Source organism: Aythya ferina (genome assembly GCF_964211825.1).
Source record: "Aythya ferina genome assembly, chromosome: W".
Taxonomy (NCBI): Eukaryota; Metazoa; Chordata; class Aves; order Anseriformes; family Anatidae; genus Aythya; species Aythya ferina.
The window spans coordinates 16002447-16029302 of record NC_140313.1 but is presented as its reverse complement, the minus strand read 5'-3'; the positions used below and the strand labels follow the sequence as shown (position 1 = coordinate 16029302).

General features: G+C 40.6%; 1 protein-coding gene across 11 annotated transcripts in view; it reads left to right on the top strand.

Moving 5' to 3' along the window:
* The window catches only part of LOC311426254 (nipped-B-like protein), a 186335-nt gene that overhangs the window by 55589 nt on the left and 103890 nt on the right, over positions 1-26856 (top strand). For all 11 annotated transcript variants that reach the window (XM_084502458.1, XM_084502459.1, XM_084502466.1 and 8 more), the window contains 3 exons: positions 12109-12252; positions 13597-13762; positions 14837-14967. In XM_084502458.1, the coding sequence (XP_084358584.1) occupies positions 12189-12252; positions 13597-13762; positions 14837-14967 (361 nt within the window). In that variant the 5' untranslated portion in view covers positions 12109-12188. The remainder of the gene's footprint in view (positions 1-12108; positions 12253-13596; positions 13763-14836; positions 14968-26856) is intronic.

Below are 26856 nucleotides of genomic sequence, written 5' to 3'. Positions count from 1 at the left end.
AGGAAGTCTATGACTCATATTGAGCGCTAGCAGTTATAGTTAAATATGGAAGCTGAATCTCCTCCAGTTCCATGGCTCTGTGAATAGAATAATGATGACTGTTGCTTCCACTGATTGTATAGGAATAAATGCTTCTGTCATTATGGATACTTCTAACTTTGTTTAAAAAGACCATTCCGGTTGGAGATGATGTTACCCATTTCTTTTTTGCAAGATGCATTTAAAAAGGCTCAGGGATTATAAAAAAACCTATTCATTGTACATGTCAACTCTCTTCACAAAAGAAACTTTGTTTCTGACTTCAAAGTAATATATGAACAGGTTTAAAAGCCAAAGTAAAAACTGCAATGTGGAATAGCTTTGGAAAACTGGTAAACTTAAGTGTAGGCTTAATTCTTAGCAGATTTTAGTACAATTTCTGGGTTGATGATGCTCTTTTACTTTATGATGACTTTTATAGCTGTATATACTCTTGCTGTGTGGTTGTATGCATGGTAACTTGTTTTCCACATGGGTTTACTCATTCTAAAGAGGTTAATGTGGCAAGTTTTGACAGTAACAGAGCAAAAACTTTCCCTAATGTCAAGATTAGAAATGTTAGATGCAACTTTCTTTGGAGCCTTTGTAATCTAAAAGTCTGCCAACTTTTTATTTAAGATTAAAATGAAGAAAATGCTTTCTTTTAGAGGAGGAGTTAAAAAAATAGTGTTCTGTAATTTCTGAAAATATTAAATTATGTGGCTCAGTGTCTTGTTTACACTTTTCATCTATGGAATAGGTAACCTCAGATTTTGGGAAATACTTTATTATTTGGTTTAATAAAATGTGTTTTATGTCAGTCTTACTTCAGTGCCTGGTAAAATTATGAAGAAGATTATTCTGGGAGTTACTGAAAAGCACCTACAGGACAATGCAGTCATTGGTCAGAGCCAACGTGGGTTCACTAGGGGAAGGTCATGTCTAACAAACAATTTCCTTCTATGACAAGATCACCCAGCTAGTTGACCAAAGGAAGCCAGTCGATGTAATCTTTCTGGATTTCAGTAAAGCTTTTGGTACTGCCACTCACAATATCCTTCTGGACAAAATGACCAGAATACAGTTAGGTAAAAGCATAATAAGATGGATGAACAATTGGCTGATGGATTGGGCCCAGAGGGTTCTTGTAAATGGGGTTACATCAGGATGGTGACCTATCACTAGTGGGGTTTCCCAGGGCTCCATTTTAGGACCAGTCCTCTTCAATGTTTTCATAAACAATTTGGATGTAGGAGTTGAAGGTTTTTTGACTGAGTTAGTGGACGATACCAAATTGGGTGGAGCTGTTGACTCCACTGAGGGTAGTGAGACCTTGCAGAGAGATCTGGACAAATTAGAGAGCTGGTCAATCACCAGCAATATGAAGCTTAACAAGAGCAAGTGTCAGATTCTGCGCCTGGGATGGGGCAACCCTGGCTATATGTTCAGACCGGGGGACAAGATGCTGGAGATCAGCCCTGCAGAAAAGTATCTGGGGGTTTTGGTTGACAGCAAGCTGAACACGAGCCAGCAGTGTGCCTTGGCAGCCAGGAGGGCCAACCGTATCCTTGGGTGCATCAAGCATGTCATTACTAGCTGGTCGAGGGAAGTGATTGTCCCGCTCTACCCTGAGCTGGTGTGGCCTCACCTTGAGTACTCTGCACTTTTGGGTGCCACTGTATAAGAAAGATATAAAACTGTTAGAGATTGTCCAAAGGAGTTCTATGAAGATGGTGAAGGGTCTGGAGGGCAAGACGCATGAGGAGCGTCTGAAGTCACTTGGGTTGTTCAGCTTGAAGAAGACTGAGGGTAGACCTCATCGTGGTCTACAGCTTCCTCGCAAGGGAGGGGCAGGCGCTGATCTCTTCTCTCTGGTGACCAGTGATAGGACCCGAGGAAACGGCTTGAAGCTGTGACAGGGGCAGTTCAGGCTGGATATCAGGAAAAGGTTTTTCATCAAGAGGGTGGTCGGGCACTGGAATAAACTCCCCAGGGAAATGGTCACGGCACCGAACCTGTCAGAATTCAAGAAGCATTTGGACAACAGTTTCAGACACATGGTATGATTTTTTGGGCGGTCCTTTGGGGACCCAAGAGTTGGACTTGATGATCCTTGTGGGACCCTTCCAACTCAGATATTCTATGATTCTGTGTTGTGAAGTGGCTGAATTGTCTTTGGATTTATTTTGTTGTAGACAAAGTCAGGTTGTTTTGCCATATATAATGAAGATTACTGATAAAGAAAATAAAATATGTAGTCAGTTTGAGTACAATGACTTTTTTTAACCTTTATTTTTACTTTTTGCTCAGTTCCTAGGCAATATGCTTTTGATGTCCTTGCATGAGCAGAGGGTTGGACGTGATTACCTTGAGAGGGTCCCTTCCAACATCAACAGTTCTGTGATTTTTGGAGAAAAATAGTGATTTATGCAAAATTGTGGATCCACGAACATGCTAGTAGCCCTTTTATTCCTTCTTCCTCAAAGAGGTGGGGGTGGGGGGGAAGAGAGAGAAGGAAAAACAAGTATATGCAATGTCTCTGGTATATGATTTCCTGTATTTGTTGCTATGGATTATGTACCTATGTAGCGGAGAGTAGTTGCAGTGGCAACTTGATGGTAATATTTTTGTCCTGTCAAATTTAAGTAACTCGATTTCTGCTGTTCCTTGTGTTGCATACTGAAAAGGAAAGCTCTGCAGAAATACCTGCATGGCTGCAGACCGGATTTTATGGAGGAACAAGAATAATATATAAATCATGGATGCAAGGAAAATAATAAGCAGTTGGGGCAGGAGAGAGGCAGGTCAGAAAACAATAAGATGTTGTTTCCTCAGTTGCCTAAAAGCTGTGTTCATAAAAGTTTGGGGAAGTGTAACTGTCTTCCTTCTGGCTTGTCTTTGTGCTGTCCTCTGACTCAGCAGAAATCCCATTCTATAAGACCATGGGCATACCAACTGTAGTTACTGATTGTATGTATTTAAGCTTATTCTTCATTCCAGTTTCTTCTCCTGTCTCTGTACATGTGTATGCATGTACACGTGTGCACTTGTCTGAGAGGCTAAGTTTCAGCTTTCCAGCCCTGTGACTCTGTCACACCCTTGGGTATTGTGAAAGATGGCTGGAGAAGCATAGACCTAAAAGAGCAGAACATAACCAGACTAGAAGTAAGTAAGTTTCTTAGACTGTAAGAAACTTACTTCACAGTAAGTTTCATAGACTGAAGTAAGCACTTTGGCCTTCTTTTCTCTTTGTGCATTCTGGAATTGCTATGGAAGTAGGAGGTAGCTGTTACAGAAGTGTTGTGTTCAGTGTTTTTCAAAATAGTCTGCAAATGAAATGAAAAAAATGTGTTTGTCACTGAAAACAGACAAAAGCTTCAGTTGATGCAAATTTTACTGATAAGGGGCATGAAAGCAAGTAATGTATTCAGTTCAGGAGTTTTCTTATAATATGCTTGGTATCACTGTTTATCGATATATACATTTAGCACAGTTCCTCAAAGGAAAAGTTTCTCAGTTATTTTGTGTGTTATGAATTAAGGTTCTGCTTTGCTCTTTTAAGTAGGAAAAAAAAAACAACGCTATTGATCACCCACAATCAAATCTCTTTATATGACCTACAGTGTTTAACTTGGTCTCACCTTGATTTTTGACATTGTTCTCCCTCAAGATCAACAGTGGTTCAATCTTGAAATATCATTGTGAATCTTCTATTTTATTTGTTCTACTCACTTCTATTCTATTTAAGTTTATACCAGAAGTTATGAAAGAAATTTACAATGTGAAACTTAAGATTTTTCCTTATTCTCCTTATTATTTCCTTATTTCCTTATTATTGAAAAAGGAATACAGAGAAATCGTCCAAGCAGTCAGGGATCAGGTTAGGAAAGATAAAGCCAAGATAGAATTAAATTTGTCCAGGGACATCAAGGGCAACAAGTAAGGCTTCTTTGGATATGTCAGTCGTAAAAGGAAGACTACGGAAATTGTGGACCCACAATTGTGGGAAACCTGGTCACCTGGGATATAGAGAAGGCTGAGGTACTCAATGACTTTTTTGCCTCAGTCTTCAATAACAAGAGCTCCAGCCACATAGCCCAGGCCCCAGAAGGCAAAGACAGGGACTGGGAGAATGATGAACTGCCCACTGTAGGAGAAGATCATGTTCGAGACCGTCTAAGGAACCTGAAGTGCTGGCCTACTGATCCCTTTTAATTGCTCTTGCTCTTACACTGTTCACTTACCTCTATATAATATCAGCTTTTGCTTGTGTGTCTGAGCAAGAAAAACTGCTGTGCTCACTAAAAACAGCGTAATTACAGATGTACTTTGTTAGCTGCAATAAAAATTGCATATGGAATATGTAGTGTGGATGGGAGATAAAATGTATGAACTACTAAAGTATTTGGGGGTTTTCCCTTTGTGAATTTCTCAGCTGTGCTTAATATCATGACTGCTTCCAAGCAAAGTTAGGATTTTACAGTTTAATTCTATGTTTGCTTCTAAAGGACAAAAAGAATTCAGGAGCTCTCAGTAGGAGAGCCTTCATGTCTTTGACATGAAGGGAGAGGCTCATAAAGGGGATATTTATGGTTTAAGTATAAAAAGATGCAAAAGGAGCAGTAATAAACTCCCCAAATATATGAATTCTCCATGACAGAAGTTCCATCTGCTTTATTTTGCAGAGGTGATGAACATAACTAGCCTAAGGTATTTCATGTCTAATAGCTCTTAAAGTTATTGTGCATGCAGAAATAATGTGTGTTTTTTACGAATCAACTTTTTAAAACATCAGTTCTTTGGTTTAGGTTGTTGATTACGAAGTAAGACTTGATCTTGTATGGCTTCTTAAATGAGGAGGATCCAGTAGTATCATTTTTTTGGAACCAGATGCGAGATTTCTGTTCCATTCACTTAATTTTTTAATTCCCATGTGTTAAGATAACTGATTTGCCTAATAGTAAGGCTCTTCAAACAGACTGTTTTGCCTTACTTCTCTAATGAAATAGCAGGAAATTCACTTTCCTAGGGAACAGTATTGGTTATTTACATAGCTCTGCTGGTATACTGGGTATTTTCCATGAAAATAAATATCTGTGGGATTTACATTTTCCTCTTTGGCTGCAGTAAGCTACACTTGTTAATCATTAAACACTTCATAAATATAATTTGGTTTTCTGCAATTTTTTGGGACATGTTTTATTGCCTGAATGAATAGACTTTTAATTGGTGCTTAAATATTTGTTTATGAAGGACTTGATATTGGCTTCTTTTAAAGAGTTCTTAGTTTGAAAGCACCTGAATTATTTAAGATGTTATTTTTAAGTGCAGAACGCTGCTATATAAGTGCTTTTTAGTTTTTCTATAAATTAAAAAGAACAAATGGGAAAAGTTTTCTGTGTTTAAAAGAAGGAAATGGCTGTAATAGAAAAAGGTCCTAACGCTGTTAGGGACCTATTCCTTCTTTTCAGGAAAGTGTTCTAATGAATTTTCAACATTTCCTGCTGGACATTTATGTAATGTAGATCAGGGAAGCTGCATACTACCCATAGGTATTTGTTGCATATGGCTTTGGGCTTTGTCTGTTTGTTTGTGGGTGTTTTTTTTTTGTTTTGTTTTTGTTTTTTTTTGAGGGGGTGGGGTGTTGTGTGTGTTTGATTGTGTCAGTTCCCCTATCCTGCCAGGAGGAGTTATTACAGGTGTAAAGCACAATTATATTTTGTTAGTTTACTCTGGTAGAAACTGTGCATGTGCTCTTGCATTGATGGCCATCTTTCCTTGAATTCACAGATCTCTTACACTCCGGATGCTTCTGCCACATTTACTAGTGTTTGTTGCCATTTACTTCGGTGTCACTGCCACTAGCAGCATGTGGGCAGTACAGGCTTAAGTGTTGTTGTTATTTATTAGGGTGGTGGCAGTAGCCACAGAGGAAGAAAGCTGGTTACTACATATATATATATGATATATATTTATATATTTCTATTGTAAGTTGCTTTTGGATGCGGAACAACCTTTAATCTTTCACTTGCTTTGTCAGCATCACTTAGATTCTATCGGTTGTTCGCTTTATGAACCAAAGATGGATTTCAGTAGTACACTGAATTTCATCTGGTTTTGTGCTTCTGGGATTCCTGTATCTGTATCTTTCAAGTTTTATTTTATTTTATTTGTAGCTAATATTGTAGAAGGTGAAAGTATTCTGTATGTAATGTGAATGTCTTGGTTTTATACATGCTACTGTGTTTGTGTGGGCTTTTATCATTAATAATGAGTCTTCTGGATTCCTCCTCCGCACCGATCCCCCATTTGGTTGTAAAAATTAGGTTCATATCAGGTGGCTCTATAGCTTCTTGCATTACTATTTTAACCTTAAGACAGCTCCATCAGTGATTAATTGCTGTTCACTTCTAATGCTGACTTTGCTAAGACTGAGTTAATGCTAAGAAAATTTATATTGTGAATGTATGTGCTTTTTTTTTCTCATGTAACGTGTTAAACTACATTTTGTCAACCATATCTCCTTCCTTAATATATTTTAAAACCATTTAGCTGTGGAAACTTTTAAAAGAATTGCTGTTATTGTATTAAACTATAGCTCTGGTTTGGAAACCAGAAATGTACCCTCTTGTGGGTGTATATGTATTATTTACTCTGTTGCAGTATCTTATTTGCATGAAAACTAGAGGATATGCATTCATGCTATTTCTGCCTCTCCCCTCATTTCTGAAGTGATTTTTTTTTCTTAGGATCTAGCTTATAGACTGATAACTAGGAAGGATTCATATATACATAGTAACTAACGAGAAAAGTAGGTTATTGCAAAATGTGGAAGTTTAAAACTACCTATGACACAAGCATTGTTAAATTTATAATAGTATACTTGATGATTTAAGAGAAAATCTCCACTGTTCACTTAAATTATAAAATAGTTAATACATTAGTTGTAATGGTTTTGTTCTGAGTGTGCAGCTGCAGAAATTAGCTTTAATCATGGTGCTTTAGTTAAATCAGTATGATGCTGCCCCAGTTTTTCAGACCTGTTCACCCGGGATATGGGGAAAGCTGAGGTACTCAATGACTTTTTTGCCTCAGTCTTCACTAACAAGCTCCAGCCATGTAGCTGGGCTCCAGAAGGCAAAGACAGGGACTGGGAGAATGATGAACTGCCCGCTGTAGGAGAAGATCATGTTTGAGACCGTCTAAGGAACCTGAAGGTGCACAAGTCCATGGGACCTAATGAGGTGCATCTGCAGGTCTTGAGGGAACTGGTGGATGAAGTTGCAAAGCCACTATCCATCATATTTGAGAAGTCGTGGCAGTCCGGCAAAGTTCCCACTAACTGGAAGAGAAGAAACATAACCCCCATTTTTAAAAAGGGAAAAAAAGGAAGACCCCGGGAACTACAGGCCAGTCCGTCTCACCTCTGTGCCTGGCAAGATCATGGAGCAGATCCTCCTGGAAACTATGCTAAGGCAGATGGAAAATAAGGAGGTGATTGGTGACAGCCAATATGGCTTCACTAAGGGCAGATTGTGCCTGACAAATCTGGTGGCCTTCTACGATGGGGTTACAGCGTTGGTGGATAGGGGAAGAGCAACTGACATCATCTACCTGGATTTGTGCAAAGCATTTGACCCCAACGATATCCTTATCTCTGAATTGGAGAGACATGGATTTGACGTATGGACCGCTTGGTGGGTAAGGAATTGGCTGGATGGTTGCACTCAAAGAGTTGGGATCCATGGCTCAATGTCCACAGGTGGAGACCAGTGACAAGTGGTGTTCCTCAGGGATCGGTACTGGGACCGTCGCTGATTAACATCTTTGTTAATGACATGGCCAGTGAGATTGAGTGCACCCTCAGGAAGTTTGCAGATGACACCAAGCTCTGTGGTGCGGTTGACACACTGGTGGGAAGGGATGCCATCCAGAGGGACCTGGACAGGCTTGAGAGGTGGGCCTGTGTGAACCTCATGAAATTCAGCAAGGCCAAGTGCAATGCCCTGCACCTGGGCCAGGGCAATCCCAAGCACAAATACAGGCTGGGTGGAGAATGCATTGAGAGCAGCCCTGAGGAGAAGGTCCTGGGGGTGTTGGTGGACTAGATGCTCAACATGCATCTCCTTCTATGACCAGGTAACCCATCTGGTAGATGAGGGAAAGCCTGCTGATTTAGTCTACCTAGACTTCTACAAGGCCTTTGACACGGTTTCCCACAGTATTCTCCTGGAGAAGCTGGCAGCCCATGGCTTGGACAGCTACACCCTTAGCTGGGTTAAAAACTGGCTGGATAGCCAGGCCCAGAGAGTGGCAGTGAAAGGAGTGAAATCCAGCTGGCGAACGGTCACAAATGGTTTGCCTCAGGGGTTGGCATTGGGGCCCATTCTTTTTAATATCTTTATTGATGATTTTGATGAGGGAATTGAGTGCACCCTCAGTACGTTTCCAGACGACACCAAGTTGGGGGGAAGTGTCTATCTGTCAGAGGGTAGGAAGAACCTGTAAAGGGACCTGGACAGGTTGGGTCAATGGGCAGAGGCCAATGGGATGAGGTTCAACATGGCTCAGTACTGGGTCCTGCACTTTGGCCACCACAACCCCATTCAGCACTACAGGCTTGGGGTAGAGTGGCTGGAAAGTTGTGCAGAGTAAAAGGATCTGGGGGTGCTGATTGATGCTTGCCTGAACATGAGCCAGCAGTGTGCCCAGGTGGCCAAGAAGGCCAACAGCATCCTGGCTTGTATCAGGAATAGTGTAGCTAGCAGGACCAGGGAGGTGATTGTCCCCCTGTACTCTGCTCTGGTGAGACCACACCTCAAGCACTGTGTTCAGTTTTGGGCCCCTCACTACAATAAGGACATCGCGGCCCTGGAACATGTCTGTCCAGAGAAGGGCTATGTAGCCGGTGAAGGGCCTGGAACACAGGTCCTATGAGGAGCGGCTGAGGGAACTGGGGTTGTTTAGTCTGGAGAAGAGGAGGCTCAGGAGAGACCTTATTGCTCTTTCCAACTACCTCAAAGGAAGTTGTGGGGAGCTGGTGTTCAGCCTCTTCTCACAGATAACCAGTGATAGGACTAGAGGGAATAGCTTCAGCTTGTGCTGGGTAGGTTTAGGTTGGAAATTAGGAGAAAATTCTTCTCAGAAAGAGTAGTCAGGCATTGGAATGGATTTCCCAGGGGGGTGGTGGAGTCACCATCCCTGGGGGTGTTTAAGTAGTGGTTGGACGTGGTGCTTAGGGACATGGTTTAGTGGGTGACGTCGGGGTAGTAGGGTGATGGTTGGACCAGATGATCTTGGAGGTCTTTTCCAACCTTGATGATTCTATGATTCTACTACTACTCTTAGTAGAAGGCTGTTCCAGAAAGTGGCTACTCCAGAAAGTGATGGTGAGATTCTGTTTCATTTTTCTTCTTGTTTGCATTCATGCATTCATTTATTTTTCGTGTTAGCATTGGCCTTTAGCATTCCTTCCTTTCAGCCTTCTTTGATTGCCATATAGAAAGCAATCACATTCTGTCTTGACCTTGGTTTTGTTAGCTAAACAAACTAACCTGTTCTTCTCTCCTCGTATAAAGAATGCTCTTCCCCTGACCATCCTAGCTTGATACATTCTCAGGTCTGTACCTTGCCATTTTGGGTTTGTTATCATGTGTCTGTGGAGAAGGTTTCTGATTTGAGTGTCTGGTTTTGGAGGAATTTTTCCCATTGAATATCTATATAATTTAATTATTGCAGCAGTAATACTGGAAAAGAACTTGTGTTAATATTGACTACATCTGATGGTTATACCTTCCCCAGGCTATTAAGAATTGAAAATACTAAGATTTTTTTTTTCTTGCCTCAGTGCTGCATACAGGATTTCCAATAATGCTGTCTACTGACATAGCTTTAGTCAGTTTTGATGCAGTTTCAGTTGGGATAAGTGGATTATCAGACATGGCCTTTCTATTGTATGTATAATTTAAGTGTTAGTAGGTCTTTTGTGTTTGCTGTTGCAGACTCATCATGGGAAAAGTTAAGTTATGGGTTTGTAGGATTCTTTTTGGTTTGTTTTTTAAAGAATTGCTTATTTAGGCAACTAAGAAACTACTAAAATCCTGTGTATATTTGAAGGGATGCAAGACAGACTTCTGATGGCTCTTGAACAGGAGACCTTTAGTGCCCTTTGTCACTACTACATATACTTTCCCCATAGCCCCACGCGCTGTCCACACTCCCGAATCTGTCATACAATTTGTTAGAGACCCTCAGACACACGCCTTGAGCCAGCTAGCAATTGGCCACTGCCCAAAGCTCATCTTTAACACTGTAGCCAATTTACTTTATCTCAACCTTGCTCAAGTTTTTGTTTCTACTGCTTGTTTCCTCATTATCTCTAATTCAGGGATATGTGAAACAGCACAGAGCCACCTGCAAATTACTTTCCCACATATATCTGTGTTTGTTTCAGGTAAAGAACCTTGACTATTATTTGAAACTGCTCTGGCTGTATGAAGTCTGTTTTCTCCTGGTTAAAAAAAAAAAAAAAAAGAGAAAAACAAAACAAAACAAAACACCACAAAACACACAGTTAAGAAACACACAGGTTAAGAAAACTGTCTGCAGCAGTTAGCTAAGTTAGCTAAGTTTCTACATCTGTAATGTACTATATTTTTAATAAACAAATGTAATTTAGAGGTAAGAATGAGACCATGGCAGGTGTAGCAAAGGAAGTCCACTCACTGTCCTATTTAACCTCAGCGTTGGTATTTTTTTCTTCAAATAATTCAGTTATGTGTAGATAAGGAAACTGAAAAGTTAACTTCAGTGGTTCATGAAAACTTTAAATAGGAAGACTGATAACATTAAGTTTCCTTGTCTTGCTTGGAACAGTATGTATTTATTAGCAGTGGTGTCCTATATAAGAAAGAATGAGATAAAAATTAGTAAGGAAATGACAGTGTTTTTTTGGTTTATATGTATTGTGAATGTAATTCTCAAAAATATTGATTTGTAAAGTAAGTGTAAGCAAATCACGATTTCAGCATCTTCAGCAGGCAACATAAATGCTTATGGAAGAATTCTTACTCTTTCACAAACTGTTAGCACAGGTGCCTATCTATAGTAGGCAGATGTATACAAAATCAAGTTCCTTTCCTTTATTTTGTTTGTCTTTAGACAATATCATGCTCAATTTTTGTCATTTCATTAGTATAACAATAGTGGATTGTAATGTGTGATCTTTGTAAATTTTGTTTTCTTGCAACTGCAGTTGAAATTATTGTGACAACTTTTTTTTTTTTAAACTATATCTTTAGTAGATATCTTTACAATTAGTGAAAACTGAATGAATGCATACTTATTAATTAGTTGAATATAAAATGTACCATTTTACAGGAAATAAACAAGCTAGTTTAGTGGGACTAAAACTTTTCTTTTTGTGGAATGGGGGATACAGTTCCTAGCAGTAGTTTTACCAGAGAGTGTTTAATATTAAATAGAGATCTTCAGATTAATTTTGAAATAGATACTTATTTTAAAATACATGAAGATTTTGTATTTGTCACATTGTTTCCTTGATTTTTACATCTGTATATTATTCCTTTTATTTTTGCTAGCCACCTCTTGTATGAAAAATACTTCCTTCTCCAAACTTGGCAGGTGAACGTAGCTAATTACTTAAACTGGTTATGGATTAAGTGCTCTCCACAGCAGTATGAATCAACAGAAGTTCTGCTACCAATTTTTTAGTTTTTATTTTTTCTTTCAAAATAAGGTATAAAATTCATTAACTTGTTTTAATTGTCTTTGTACCTTTAATATCCAGACACTGACTATTGGTTTAGTACTGTATAACCCAAGAAAATTTCTTGTTTGCCTTATCTTGCATCATTTTTGATTAAGGACTCTGCTTCTTAGACCAGAAGTTTGCCTTTTGATTTCTTAATGCCATTTGATATTTAAATTCTACATTGTTCTACTTACTCTTGACAAAATGTACTTAGTATGCAGCTGAGGTTATGTCCTGCATTTCATTTATCATTTATATTACTGAATTTAAAAATCTTTTAAATAGACAATGTTGTCATTTGTTTTTGTTCTTTATAGTGCTTGGGAGATGGGAAGTAATGATAGCTGGCACCTGAACTAAAATATCTGTGAAGGCACTACCATCCCAGAACTTCAGGATGAATGGGGATATGCCTCATGTTCCCATCACTACTCTTGCAGGCATTGCTAGTCTTACAGACCGTAAGTACTCTTCTTCTTTTGATCTTTGTTATGTTGCTTTCTACTTTTTTTTTTTTTTTTCTTTCCTGAAGCTATTTCTAATGGTTTAGTTAAAACCTTTATCTTGGAGCTGTAATCAGCCTGGGAAGTCAGTCATCTTGTTTTCTTGGACCCATGAAAGTGATTTATCTGTATAGATAACTTTTTGGCCTCTTCTGGCTTATACTTCTCTTGTCTATATAACCCTGCCAATCATCTGGTCAAGACTTCTTATTTTATATACTTCCTTCTTATGCATGTAGACCTAAGAATGCCCTCTGTAAGTATAGTATGCTCATTTATAATCTGATTGAAATATTGTTATGGATGTTTTTAATTAAGCAATTAAATGTTTTTACCAAGAGTAAAGTACATAAAGGATTTATAAAAAAGATGGAGAGCAGCTCTTTGCTCAATCAGATAATGACAGGACGAGGGGGAATGGTTTTAAACTAAAAGAGAGGAGATCTAGATTAGAGGTTAGGAGGAAATTCTTCCCTCAGAGGGTGGTGAGGCAGTGGAACAGGTTCCCAGAGAGGTTGTGGGTGCCCCATTCCTGGAGGTGTTCAAGACCAGGTTAGATGAGGCTCTGGGCAACCTGATCTAGTGGGTGACATCCTTGCCTATGGCAGGAGGGTTGGAACTAGATGATCTTTGAGGTCCCTTCCAACCCAAGCCATTTTATGATTCTTTGATTTGTGAATAGGTATTCTGAGTGAATTAACATTGTAATTATCATACCAATCAAAACCACTAGCCTTTTATTGAGAAGATGACTTGCATAGAAATGAATACAGTACAAGAGGAACAATCTGAGAATGTAATTAGTGGCTTGAATTAATTATTTTGTTTTGTTTTCCCATCTACCCTGACCATACAAAGTGGAAACTTGAAGATCAGAGTAGAAAATTATGCTCAATGCACTTAGACTACTGCATGCAGCTACAGGGGTTTTACATTCCCTTCCTTCCCATTATCAGTGCTTTCAATTCCAAGAGAAAACTGTCTTAACATTTTAAATAACTTTATGTTTTGGAATGTTTAAAAGTGTTTTTTTTATCCATATAACTTGCCTTAACACATTTAAATATTTACAATAATAATATAATTAGTGGACTTGAATACATTGTTTTGTTTAAAGCAGTGTAGCCTCTGTATGTGTTTAAAAAAAAAAAATCCAGAAATTTTCCCTATATTTCAAATGTAGTTGTCTTTTGTTTTTGTTTTTGTTTTTTCTTAATCATGTGAGAGTAAGAAGGCTGCCCATCTTTGTATGATTGTGTTCTGAGAAATGATTCTGAACTTCTTTCTGTCTTCTGATAACAGTTTTGAACCAGCTGCCTCTTCCATCACCTTTACCTGCTACAACAACAAAAAGCCTACTCTTCAATGGACGGATAGCTGAAGAGGTGAACTGCCTTCTGGCTTGCAGGGATGAAAATTTAGTTTCACAGCTCGTCCACAGTCTCAATCAGGTGTCAACAGATCACATGTATGTATTTTGAACTTCAGCTATATCACATCACTGTCCTTATTCCTTGAGATTAAAATGAAATGGATTGAGAGGGATGTTTGTGCGAATCTGAAAATCTGAATGTGCAGGTTGTTTGTTAGTCTTGTAGCAGATTATCAGTGTATAAGAGCCAATTATTTCAGTCAAGTAACACTTAAGCATAACTGTGGTTTTTCTGTTTTGTTTTTTTAAATAGAGCTAATGTTTGTTCAAGTTACAAGTGCAAACATCGCGATGTTGATTGTACAACACCTATTTGTGTTCCAGTTTGTTTAATAATACCTATAGACAAACTATATATCCAGCATTATACGAAAAGAAACTTTTTGGTGAGACCCATGTAAGACCCATGTCAATTCTGATTAGGTATTGAACTTTAATATTAAAGAATTGAATCAGCAAGTATCCTCTTTTTGTTTAATATATATTTTGTTTTGTTCATTTTTGTATGATGTCCTTTGAATTGTCTTATGTTGACAGCACTTTTTCCTACATATTCCAATAAATTGCTTTGATCAAATGGAAGTAGCTTTTAAAAAGTCCTCAAAACAAACAATAGATGAAAGCACGCATGCATTTATAGAAAATCCATTACATTTTTGATAGTTCAGAGGGAATCCTGTGATGTCAATGACATGCCAATTTCCCTTTTTATAATAAAATATGTCACCTGAATATTATACATTCATGGATATCTTATTTTTAATCCTACAATGCTTTCTTGATGCTATACAAGTGTTGTTCTTCTATGGAGAAGATCAAAAGTGGGTATAAGGAACTTATATAATAGCCAGAATCTGACAGCCGTGGATATATATGTGCTTAATAACAGAGAATAATTTTGAGGACTGGTAGGAAATTTTCCTTCCATTCCTTAAAGAAGAGAGGGGAAAAATAGAGGTAGGGAACAGTGCTTTGCATACTTTTTTTTTCTCTTTATTTTAGCAGTAAATTGTTTTATTTCTTTTTTTTTCTTTCTTTTTAACTTGAACATTGTTTCTTACAATTTGAAAATACATTTGTTTCTTTATTTGTTTACTTCCACAACTGCAGAGAATTGAAAGATAACCTTGGCAGTGATGATCCAGAAGGAGATATACCGGTCTTGCTGCAGGCTATTCTGGCAAGGAATCCTAATGTTTTCAGGGAGAAAAGCATGCAAAACAGATATGGGGTACAAAGCGGTAAGGATTTTCAATTATTTATTGTTTGTGTTTTACGTTATTCTGTAAGTTTAGGGGACTGATGCTAACAACAAATATATATGGACTACATCTGTGATGTTTATGCCTTACCTTGTGTCTGATAGTGATACAAAGCTATGTATCTTGACATCTTCTAAGAGTGTGTATTAAAATAAACATTCCATGAATTTCTCTGAGCATTTTTGTTTTTAAAAAAAATGTTTAATTTCCCTACAGAAGTTTATTTTCCAGGAGGATTGATTGAATTTTATTTTTAAAAATATATAATTAAGTTCATTCACCTAGACCTAGTGAGTAAAAACCCATATAATATTTGAAAAGAGCAACTTGCTTAGGACAGAACATGTAATGTCCCTTGAAAGAATGCAGAATTTTTCCCGAATGAAAAAGTTAAGGGCAGTGCTAAATATTTAGAAGTTAACTGTGAAATTTAAGCTCTAATAACAATCTCCAGATTCTGTGTTTGGTGGCAGCCATAGCAGAATATAATTTTTCCAGCTGTGGGAAGAGTTGTAACTGTCCTGCCAGTTTGCAGTGGTACCACAAAGAACATATGCTTGAATCAGAGTTTCACACCAGTTTTGTAGAGTAAAATATTTTTTTGCCAAAAAGTGAGACATAGTTTTTGGAATTATTTGTTCCAGCAGAGGATTTTGAAAGAAAGAAGAAAAAGCTTTTTTTTTTCTAAATTTTGATAATACTGTGATTCAGAGGGGGAAACACTTTTGTAGCTTGTTTCAATAGTTTAAGAGTAACCCTTAATGAAATAAAACAATATCTTCAGTAAATGTGCTTTGACCTATGCTTGAAGGAAGGTATTGGTGCAGAATTAAAAATAATTCAACATGAAACTTAAAAGAATAATTGATGTTATTTTAATGTTATAAATGAAGTCTCAACTCAATCTGAATTTAGTAATATTTATAAAAGGAATATTTATAAAAGGCAAGTAAACAGCGCTGGGTGCGCAGGGAGTCTATGCTCTACCAACACGCACACACGAACATTGAACATTCGAACTATACAGAACATTACTTTTACATACTAAACTCGAGTACGCCTGTACATACGTGCAATCAGAAAAGGTAACAAACAATCCTTTAAGTTCCATGACTTAACAGTCTCCATTTTCCATTCCTTTTCTTGATTACAAACAAGTCTCCATTTTCCATTCCTTTTGAACAATATGTCTCACTTTAAGTTGTCAAGCAACTCAGTCTTCAGGCCTTATGTATCCCGTTCTTCCCGGATCGAAGAAAAGCATATCCATCTCCTTTTCAAGGCCAATAGGGCCTGGGTCAAAAGGCACATCCAGGTCAGCAGGGGGCGTAACAGCAAAAGCCTTCCATGGCTGTAGCAGCAGAGGGGCCAATGGCGTAGCAGTCGGATCAGTAAAGGAGCCCGCAGCTCCCTCACTGTCTGGCAAGCCACACGTTTCTGACTGTGGTTCCACATGGCTCTTTAAGGCCTCAGAGACTGCTCGCCAGGTGCCGAGCAATCCCACTGCAACCTTGTCATTTTTAGTTGCAGAGTCCCACACCTTGACCTCAATTTGGTCCCATGTTTCAGGCTCATAAACTGTCCAATTGTTAAGAAGGAGAATAAGCTGTAAGGTTACCAGGACAGTCTGTTTCTAAGGACGTATGATTCCCCATAATGCGCAACTGCTTACCAGCGAGGGGCAGTTGTGTGCGTGGGTCCTCTTCTCTCAGCTTGAGCTTCTTCCCAGCTCTGGTGCGCCCATTTCCAGTGACTTTCTGTACGAGCTTCTCTGAGCAGTTTGCTGAGTTTGGCCGAACCTATCTTCATGAGGCAATCAATGTGCCTGTTCCCGTCCTGGTCTCCGTTCTGCTAGCCTGTTCTTTTTCATTCCTTCTTTCTGCTTCTTTATTGATGGCATAACTTCATCACATCGCGTTGCCTTTTTTTTTTTTTTTTTTTTTTAATCTTGAGGGCAGGCTCCCCTCTTATACCCTTCTCTCCACAGCAGTTCTTTTCAAAACAACTTTTCATTGGTCAAACAACTTTGAATGTAACAACAACAGCAAACACCCAGAAACTTCCATGCCTTAATGGCTGGAGAACAAGAAACAGGAAACTGCATGGAGTCTCCTGAATCACCCTTCTTTGTTTCCTCTGAACTCTTTTATATTCCTGATGGCCTCGTCATTAAGAGTCTAATGTTATCTCAACCATGGGGCTTTCCAACCCCACATGTGGAAACCCCAGATGTGGCACTCCCACATCTCCCCCTTCTTTATTAATATCAACTATTTTCCCGACACGAATTACCACTCCATATGTAACAAACTCATCCTGGAAATCATTTTCAGGCACAATGAAGGGCAAGAAAATCAGGAGTAGTCAGCATGGATTCAACAAGGGGAAGTCATGCCTGACCAACCTGATAAGCTTCTATAATGAAATCACCAGCCTGACAGATGAGGGGGAACCAGTGGATATTGTTTTCTTGGACTCCTTGAAGGCCTTTGATGCTATCCTCCATAAGATCCTTATAGAGAAGCTGTTGAAGTATGGGCTGGATGAGCAGACAGTGAGGTGGACTGGAAACCAGCAGAACAACCAGACCCAGAGGGTGGTCAGTGGTGCTGTTATCCATTGGTTTGTGCCTGTTGTGCCTTGCCAATAAGCACAGAGTCGGAATCCACATGAAGGTATTTAATTATATGACTCTGCAGAGTCAGGTGCTTAGCAATCTTTTGCAAAGCAAGCACACCTCTGGCTTGAATCACTATTATTTATGCACAGCAAATTTGTGAAACTATCTCTCTGGCTACTTTTGATTGGCAGATTGGCTGTCTTAGCTTGCCTAACATCTCTATTGAGCATGGGCATTACAGACAAGGGGAGGGGTGTGCGGAGAGGACACCAAATCCCTCATTTCCATACATTAGCATTTTGATGGGTGTGATTTCAAGGGTAGGAAGGCTCTGCAGGAGGATTTGGATAGGCTAGACTTGTTTAATACTTGTTTGAATTTGCTTTTTCTCATTTACATAGACTCTTAGGAGACATAGATTTAATAGACTTTAGGAGTTGGACTTGATGATCCTTATGGGTCCCTTTCAACTAAGGGTATTCTATGATTCTATGACTCAGCAGCTGCAGTTTTTCACAGCACAAACATTTCCCTGGGCTGTGAATAGCCCATCTAAGGCAAGACAGTTTTCTAAGGCGATTTGGAATACTTGTTCTATTTCTGTTTGTATTCGACCAAGAGCATCGGTAGTGTCATTTCTTATGATTTCTAGTGTTGCAGAAATGTTTACCATTGGCCTTTCAAGTTATATTGTTACCATAAAAGAAACTCTTAAGACTCAGTTTGGAGTTTTAGAAAGCAGGCATTCTTTAATTGTGGCACTGGATGCACAGGGGATCGCTCCACCTAGTGTGCATGCCGAATTGTTCAAGCTACAGGGGTTATATACAATCAAAACGTACTTATTCATTATATTTCCAATAAACAGTTAACATATTAATATTATTCCAGTAACTCATTCAAATATGAAAATGTTCCTGACACTAGTCTTCCTCACTGTGTTCACTGGTTGAACCCAGTTCTTGCATGTGCTCAGGCCATCTCTTTCTTACCTTATTGTTTCAATTTAGGCATGCATACTAAGCTTAGTCATTTTTGTATCTAAGGGCCCATGCATACCATGAGTACCACACCTATTCTTTTCAGACACATCCTCCAGGCCTGGGTTCATAGGATAATAGATTCATAGAATCATTAAGTTTGGAAAAGACCTCCAAGATTATCTGGTCCATCCACCCCCCTACCACCAGTATCACCCACTAAACCGTGTCCCTAAGAACCACATTCAACCTTTCCTTAAACACCCCCAGAGATGGTGACTCCACCACCCCCCTAGGCAACCCCTTGCAATGCCTGAATATACTTTCTGAGAAAAAAATGTCCTATTTCTCCTAATTTCTCCTAATATACACCTAAACCTCCCCTGGCACAACGTGAGGCCATTCCCTCTATTCCTATCACTGCTTATCTGCAAGAAGAAGCCGACCCTCAGCTCCCCACAACTTTCTTTCAGGTAGTTGTAGAGAGCAATAAGGTCTCCCCTGAGCCTCCTCTTCTCCAGACTCAACAACCCCAGGTCCCTCAGATGCTCCTCATAGGACTTGTGTTCCAGATCCTTCACCAGCTTTGTAGCCCTTCTCTGGACACACTCCAGGGTTATCTTGCCCCCTTACCCTTTCCTGGGATACAATTCTGTGTGGTTTTACACATAAGGCTGACTAATTATTGAGTAAGGTAGCACCAGAGATGCAATGTTTAGAGGCTAGTCTTTCCACATTCAGATCAGCACCTGATGTCCAGGTCAGAATAGATGTACCGGAACATCCAGTGGAATTGGTAATTGCTCCTGTACATCTCTATGTAGAGAGGACAACATGTCAAAGACAGCAAATATTGCCTTACCCAGCCTTCCCCTCTAACATGCATTTGACTACCTTCTGTCACTAATTCATTTACTTTCTGGTTTTCTGCTAGTTGGATCTCTTTAGTGGAATATTCTGGTGGATTGAGTGAAGCCTTTGTACGGGGGACTAACATGCCTTGTAGGTCTTCTGGTGCTCTTCTAGCTGCTTCTTTGGCTGCTAAGTCAGCTTTCCTGTTCTCTATTATGTTGTGATCACCATTGTGGTGGGCCTTACAGTGCATTACTGCTACAGTTTTGAGCCTTGCACTGCCTGCAACAACTGTAAAAAATTTCTGGACCATGCTTGATTGGTCCTCCAGCTGTTGTCAGTAATCCTCGCTCTTTCCAGATGGCTCCATGGGTGTGCAAAACTCCAAAGGCATATTTAGAGTCTGTATAGACATTAAGTGTCTTCCCTTCTGCTAATTCCAAGGCCCTAGTCAAGGCAATTAATTTAGCTTTTTTGTGCTGAGGTGCTATGTAGATGTGAGAAACACTCTGTAGCCAATAACAGTCTCAGGCGAGGATCTCGGTGAAGTAGCATTTTTATTCGCAACTGCAATGGTGGGCATCCCGCAAGCAGGAGCGCGCCTACTAGTTTAAAGCACAGTTTATATACTTTATCTCTTGACGACCGGGACCCTCCCCTGTTTCCCCATTGACTGGGTAGTCCAGGTTCACAACCTATCTGATGCTTCACAGACAATACATGGCTTTCAGTTGCCAGCCTGTTATTTTTCAAGTTTCTCATGACTTTTTTTTTACTCTGTGAGGTGGTAATGTTTCTTCCCTTATCTGACTTGACTTGACACCGTGATTTTCGCCTAATTGCACTAAGGAGTCTGGTTATTGTTTGCATTTTACAAGGTTGTCTGGTAAGCTTTCTTATCATTGAAAGAATATCTCAACACCACATTCCTTCCTCCTAAACAACCTACTAAACAACCTAACATCTCTTTGCAAAAAAACACAAAAACACTCTTTCTTACACCTGGCCACATACATCCTAATCAATGCTTTTCTGTTGAATATCAATATCAATCTAGTACTTGTTTTCTCCCCCCCCCCCCCCCCCCCCGTTATGCAAATCCAGGAAGCAGCTTATCTTTATACTGTGCATTCCCACGAAACAGCATACATAGTATACCTGGTACTTCCTGTGCTTATGTTACCAATTCTCATGCAAAAACAACATTTTTGTTTCCACAATTCCCCCCTTTCCTTCTTTTACAAGTTGTTGATTTTTGCAAAACTTTCTCTAAGGTGTAATTTGGTAGATATCTTGGAGTTCAAGATGGAATTTGGTGGAAGTAAGGCAAAAGGTAGGATTGCTACCCTGGACTTTCGAAGAGACAACTTCGACCTCTTCCGGGACCTACTTGGGGGTATCTCATGGGCTAGATTGCTAGAAGGCAAGGGTGCTTGTGAGAGCTGGGCAACATTTAAACAGCACTCCTTCCAAGCTCAGGATCACTGCATCCTTAAGAGTAGGAAATTGTAGGAAATTGGGGAAGGGGGGCAGGAAACCTGTGTGGATGAGCAAGGAGCTCATCGATAAGATCAGAAGGAAGAGGAAGGTCTATGAAATGTGGAAAAAGGGCCTGTCCTCTTGGGAGGAGTATAGGAGTGTTGTCAGGGCCTGCAGGGATGTGACGAGGAAGGCTAAAGCCCACCTGGAGATGAAGCTGGAAAAGGAAATAAAGGATGATAAGAAGTGTTTTTGTTTGTTTGTTTGTTTAAAGTATGTAAACAGTAAAAGGAAGACTAGAGATAATGTGGGTCCCCTGATGAATGAGGGGGGTGTCCTGGTAACGGGGGACGCTGAGAAAGCGGAGATACCGAATGCCTTCTTTGCTTCGGTCTTTGCTTAAGGGACTCCCCCCTTGGGACTCCTGGAGGGAGGAGAAAGAGTCTGGGAAATGGAGACCTCCCCCCTGGTTGACGAGGGGGTGGTTCGGGAGTGTCTGAGTGGGGATCAACGCACACAAATCCTGGAGTTCTGTGTCCAGTTCTGGATCCCAGCTACAAAAAAGACAGGCATCTCCTGGAAAGTGTCCAGCGGAGGGCCACAATGATAATACGGGGCCTGGAGCATCTTCCCTATGAGGAAAGGCTGAGAGACCTGGGTCTGTTTAGCCTGGAGAAGACTGAGAGGGAATCTCATCAATGTGTATAAATACCTGAGGTGTGGGAGACAGAGGGATTTGGCCAACCTCTTTTCAGTGGTTTGTGGGGACAGGACAAGGGGCAATGGCCAAAAAATGGATCAGAGGAAGTTCCGCACCAACATGCAAAAGAACTTCTTCACGGTGAGGGTGACGGAGCACTGGAACAGGCTGCCCAGGGAGGTTGTGGAGTCTCCTTCTCTGGAGATATTCAAGGCCTGTCTGGACACCTACCTGGACAACCTGCTCTAGGGAACCTGCTTTGGCAGGGGGGTTGGACCTGATGATCTCTTGAGGTCCCTTCCAACCCCTATAACTCTGTGACACTGTGATTCTGTGAAATATTGCACAAACTTACATTAACTGCTTTTTTTTTTTTTTTTTTTACTGTCAGTATTGGGGTGTTGAAACTAAATTGGCATTCATGGATTAGTCCATAAGACAGGAAATTGTCTATCAGAGGCTCCACACCCTCCTTGCTGTAAGGCTAATTGGATATTGTGGCACTTGTATAGGTATAGCTCCTGGTTTTAGCTCAGTCCAAACTGGAAGTGCATTTTTTTGTTCTCCCAGGCTGTTTTCCTGCTCATGCAAAAGGAGTCACTGCATTCAACACCTCTTCAGGTTTCTGTTGCCTTTCCTCTGCCTTTGGTTCTGTCAATAAAGAAATTTGGGCCTTCCATGCATTTTCAGATAGAATTTTAACTGTTATCTCGTTTGTAGAGAAGGTTACCTGTGCATGTAGTTTGCCCAGCAAATCTCTTCCCAACAAAGAGAGAGGGCATTCAGGCATATATAAAAATCAGTGTGTCGAAACCTCCCCTCCAATCTCCCAATCTGTAGGTTGCAAAAAGGATATTAAAGTCCATTTGCCAGTTGCTCTAACAATTGAGACTTGTGCTTTTACTTAAGGATCCTTTGCAATCTGTTACTTCTAAACAGCTGTGAGATTGACAATCCCCTGTCCCCATTTATCTTTTGCATTTTTTTTCTAATGTCTAGGGCAGACTGCCCCATAAACGACATGGCAAAGTCTACTCTTCACCTCCTCATCGCGGTCTAAATCCATCCACTTTCTGGCCATTTGATGAAGGTGTTCAAAAAAAAAAACAGTGTGTTGGGTCTGTCTGAGCTGGAGTCACCTTTTCCCTTCAGTAGCCCACAAAGTGCTGTGCTTTGCACTCGTAGCTGGAACAGCACTGATATCACTCCAGTGTTGTGTCTATTGCTGCGTAGTGCTGGCACAGCATCAGGACTCCTTCCAAGCCCCCAAGAGCCAGCAGGCTGGGGGTGGGCAAGTGATGGGGAGGGGACATCTCCAGGGCAGCTGACCTAAACCAACCAAAGGGATATCCCATAACACCTGATGTCAGACTCAGTAATAAAAGGGGGCTCTCGTGGGGGAGGGGGCTGTTCCTCCTGAACAACCACTACACATTTTAAGGCCCTGCTTCCCAGGACATGGCCGAACATCGCTCGTTGATGGGAAGTAGAGAATAATTTTTTCCCTTCTCTCTGTGCTTCCGTGCAGACTTACTGTTTCTGTGGTTTCTTTTTCTCCCCATTCCCTTTCCCTTTAATTAAACCCTTCTCATCTCAAACCTCAAGTTCTCTGTGTTGTATTTTCTCCCCCTTCCTCTTTGAGGAGAGGGGGAGTGAGAGAGCAGTTGTGGTGGAGCTTAGCTGCCCACCTGAGTAAAACCACCACAAACAGACAGGCTCTCATCTGGGCCCTGGCAGACCTCATATAATTTAGAGATTTTTTTTTGGTATTGGTACCCCGTTTTAAATCCCATAAAGGATTAATTGCCAATATTTTTTTTTATTAATTGCTGACCCCTGCTAGTATTTGGGTTCTACTTAGGATCTTTCTTAATTAGTACTAATTCCTCTACCTCCTCTCTTGGGTACCTCTTCTTTGTTTCTGCCTGAGCTTTTTCTAAAACCATTCTCCTTTCCTCTGCAGTCAAGGCGTTCAATAGGGCTTGCATATCCCCTCAGTTAGGGTTATGGGAAATCATAACAGTTTCTAACAACTGATGCATTGCTGCTGAGTTATCCCTATAAGGTCCAACAGGGTGTCTCCAGTTTAACAAATCTGATGTTGTAAATGGAACATGAACAAAAAAGGTTTCTTCCTCTGGTCCCACTGCCTGCCTTAGTGGAGCCTGGATAACTGGCCCCATCTTCTGTTAGGTGCAAAGTGCTATTGGGCTAAAATTAGAATCATCCTGGTCTCAGGAGAGGTCTGAGACGTCCCTGCAGAAACCTCTGCAGCCTGAGCTTCAGGAGAGATCTCTGATGTTCCAGCAGAAACCTCATAAATCCAATCCCCGGGAGAAGCCTCTGGTGTCCCCACAGAAGCCTCAGAAATAGGGGAAACCTCAATTATACAGCAGTGTTGTTGAGGGTGCCAGTAACTGAACCTCTTCTTGTTCTAGACTCAGATAAATTTTAGAGGGTTTATCATTCTTTTCCTTCCCTTTCTTTTCAGCACATAGCATAATACAGTCTTCCCGTAATCCATACTCTGTCTGAGTTGTCAGGTCCCGATACAATGACATGAAAGCACTAACATGCATCACAGTGTCTCATTTTCCTTCCCCATGGCAAAATAACATCAATTGCAATATATGGTATCATAATTAAAGGATCCAATTTCTGGTCATTGTTCTCCAGCTCATACTGAGTCCGCTCCTGATTACAGTATTGCCTCATTTTACCCTTTGTCCTATATTCACCACCAAATTTAGACCATTTTTTGAGGATGCATCCAAGGGGGGAGGAAGGGGAGATTCTGGACTGACTGCTTCCTATTTTCCATTTGACAGCTGATCACTCTCGGCTTTAACTTTAACCCTTCAATTGGGTCAGGTAGCTCACGGGACCATCTTTCCTTCTCGCTAAAACACAGCATCTCTGTGTGAGGCTGACACTCTGCTCTCTGAATACCCATATGAACATATAAATTGTACTCAGCAGTCCAGTGACTTCCCCTTTATCACCAGACGTTTGGTGGATTCCTCAGAGTGTTGCGCCATTGTGCCACTCACTGGCCCCAGATTTTTGGAGGGTTGATGCCGGACCCTGATAAAATCACGAGTACGCGCTTGGTCTCTGGCATTCTCCCCTCTGACACTGATGCCAACAAGTTGGAGCAGACAAGGCTAATTTAGGGTCCCAAATGGGTCACCAAAACTGTTATCCATAGGTTCGTGACCTGCCAATAAGCATACAGAGTTGGAATCCACATGAAGGTCTTTTAATTAATTATATAACTCTCAGGTGCTCATTGAGCTTTTGCAAAGCAAGCACACCTCTGGCTTGAATCACCATTATTTATACACAGCAAACTTGGGAAACTATCTCTCTGGCTACTTTTGATCTTTTGATTGGCTGTCTTAGCTTGCCTAACTTATCTCTATTGAGCATAGGTATTACAGACAAGGGCGGGGGCATGGACATAACACCAAATCATACATTTCCATATATTAACATTTTGATGGGTGTGATTTGTAATGTTAATGACCCTTAATGAGAAAGAGGTTACCATAGGTCAGTCTGGAATCTTCCTGCAGATGTTTTTCTCCTTGTTTTCATCCCTTATCTCCCTTTCTTTCTGCTAGCTCAAGGCTACCAGTCTCCCTGTTTTCTTCAAGGTTTCCTTGTTTTCTTCAGCTTAAGCCTACAGTGCAAAGTCTAGTTGGAGGTCAGTAACACATGGACTACCTTACCACAGTGATCAATATTGGGTCCAGTCCTTTTGTAACATTTTCACTAAGAATCTGGACAATGGCGTAGAGTGCACCCTCAGTAAATTTGTGGAAGACACAAAACTGGGGGGAATGGCTGACATACCAGAAGGCTGCACAGCCATCCAGTGAGACCTTGATGGGCTGGAAAGGTAGGCTGACAAGAATCTCATGAAGTTGAACTAGGAGAAGTGCAGAGTCCTGCAACTGGGGAGGAACAACCCCAGGCACCAGTACATGCTGGGGGCCACCCAGCTGGAAAGCAGCTCTGTGGAGAAGGACCTAGGAGTCCTGGTGGACAGCAGGCTGACCATGAGTCAGCAATGTGCCCTTGCCACTAAGAAGGCTAATGGTATTTTTGGCTTAATTAGGCAAAGTATTGATTGCCAGTGTTAAAAGTCATTCAAAGAAACTCTCTAAGACTCAATTTGGAGTTTTAGAAATCAGGCATTCTTTAATTGGGGCGCTGGACGCACAGGGGATCGCTCTACCTAGTGTGCGTGCCAAATTGTTCAAGCTACTGGGGTTATATACAGTCAACACATACATATTCATTGGGTTTTCCAAGGAATAATTATAACATATTCACACTATTTCCTGTAGCTCATTAAAATATGTAAACATCCCTGATGCATGCACATTTGTTTCTACTGGTAGTCTTTTGGGGTCTTCTGGTGATCATTAATAGTCATACTAAGCTAAGTCATTTACACATCCAAGGACATATGCATACCACAATTTCCTCACCTAATCTTTTTAGACACATCCTCCAGGCCTGGTTCATCTTGCCTCCTCCCCCTTCCCGAGATACAGTTCTGTATGGTCTTACAGATAATGCTGACTAATTGGTGAGTAAAGTAGCACCACAGATACAAAGTTTCTAAACTTCCTTCTATCTAACTAAACATAGTAAAGGTTTGGCCTATCTGTTCATAAAACATCTCAGATTTGGTTCTATTATTCTGTCAGGGAGAGAACCATATGTCCTTCTGACACCTGTATCACCTGTAGGTCAAGATAGGTAATCCTTCCCCTCTACTCAGCGTTGGTGAGGCTGCACTTGGAGTACTGTGTCCAGTTCTGGGTCCACCAGTACAAGAGAGACATTGACATACTGGAAAGAGCCCAATGTAGGGCCACCAAGATTATGAAGGTACTGGAGCACCTCTCTTATGAGGAGAGGATGAGAGAGTTGGGACTGTTCAGCCTGGAGAAAAGGAGGCTCAGGGGGGAAATCTCATCAATGTTTATAAATACCTGAAGTGAGGATGCAAAGAGGACAGAGCCAGGTTCTTTTCATTGGTGCCTGATGACAGGAGAAGAGGCAGTGGACACAAACGGGAACACAAGAGGTTCTGTCTGAACTTCAGGAAGCGCTTCTTTACTTTGCAGGTGATAGAGCACTGGAATAGGTTGCCTAGAGAGGTTGTGGAGTCTCCCTTCTTAGAGATGTTCAAAAGCTGCCTGGATGTGGTCCTGGGTAACCAC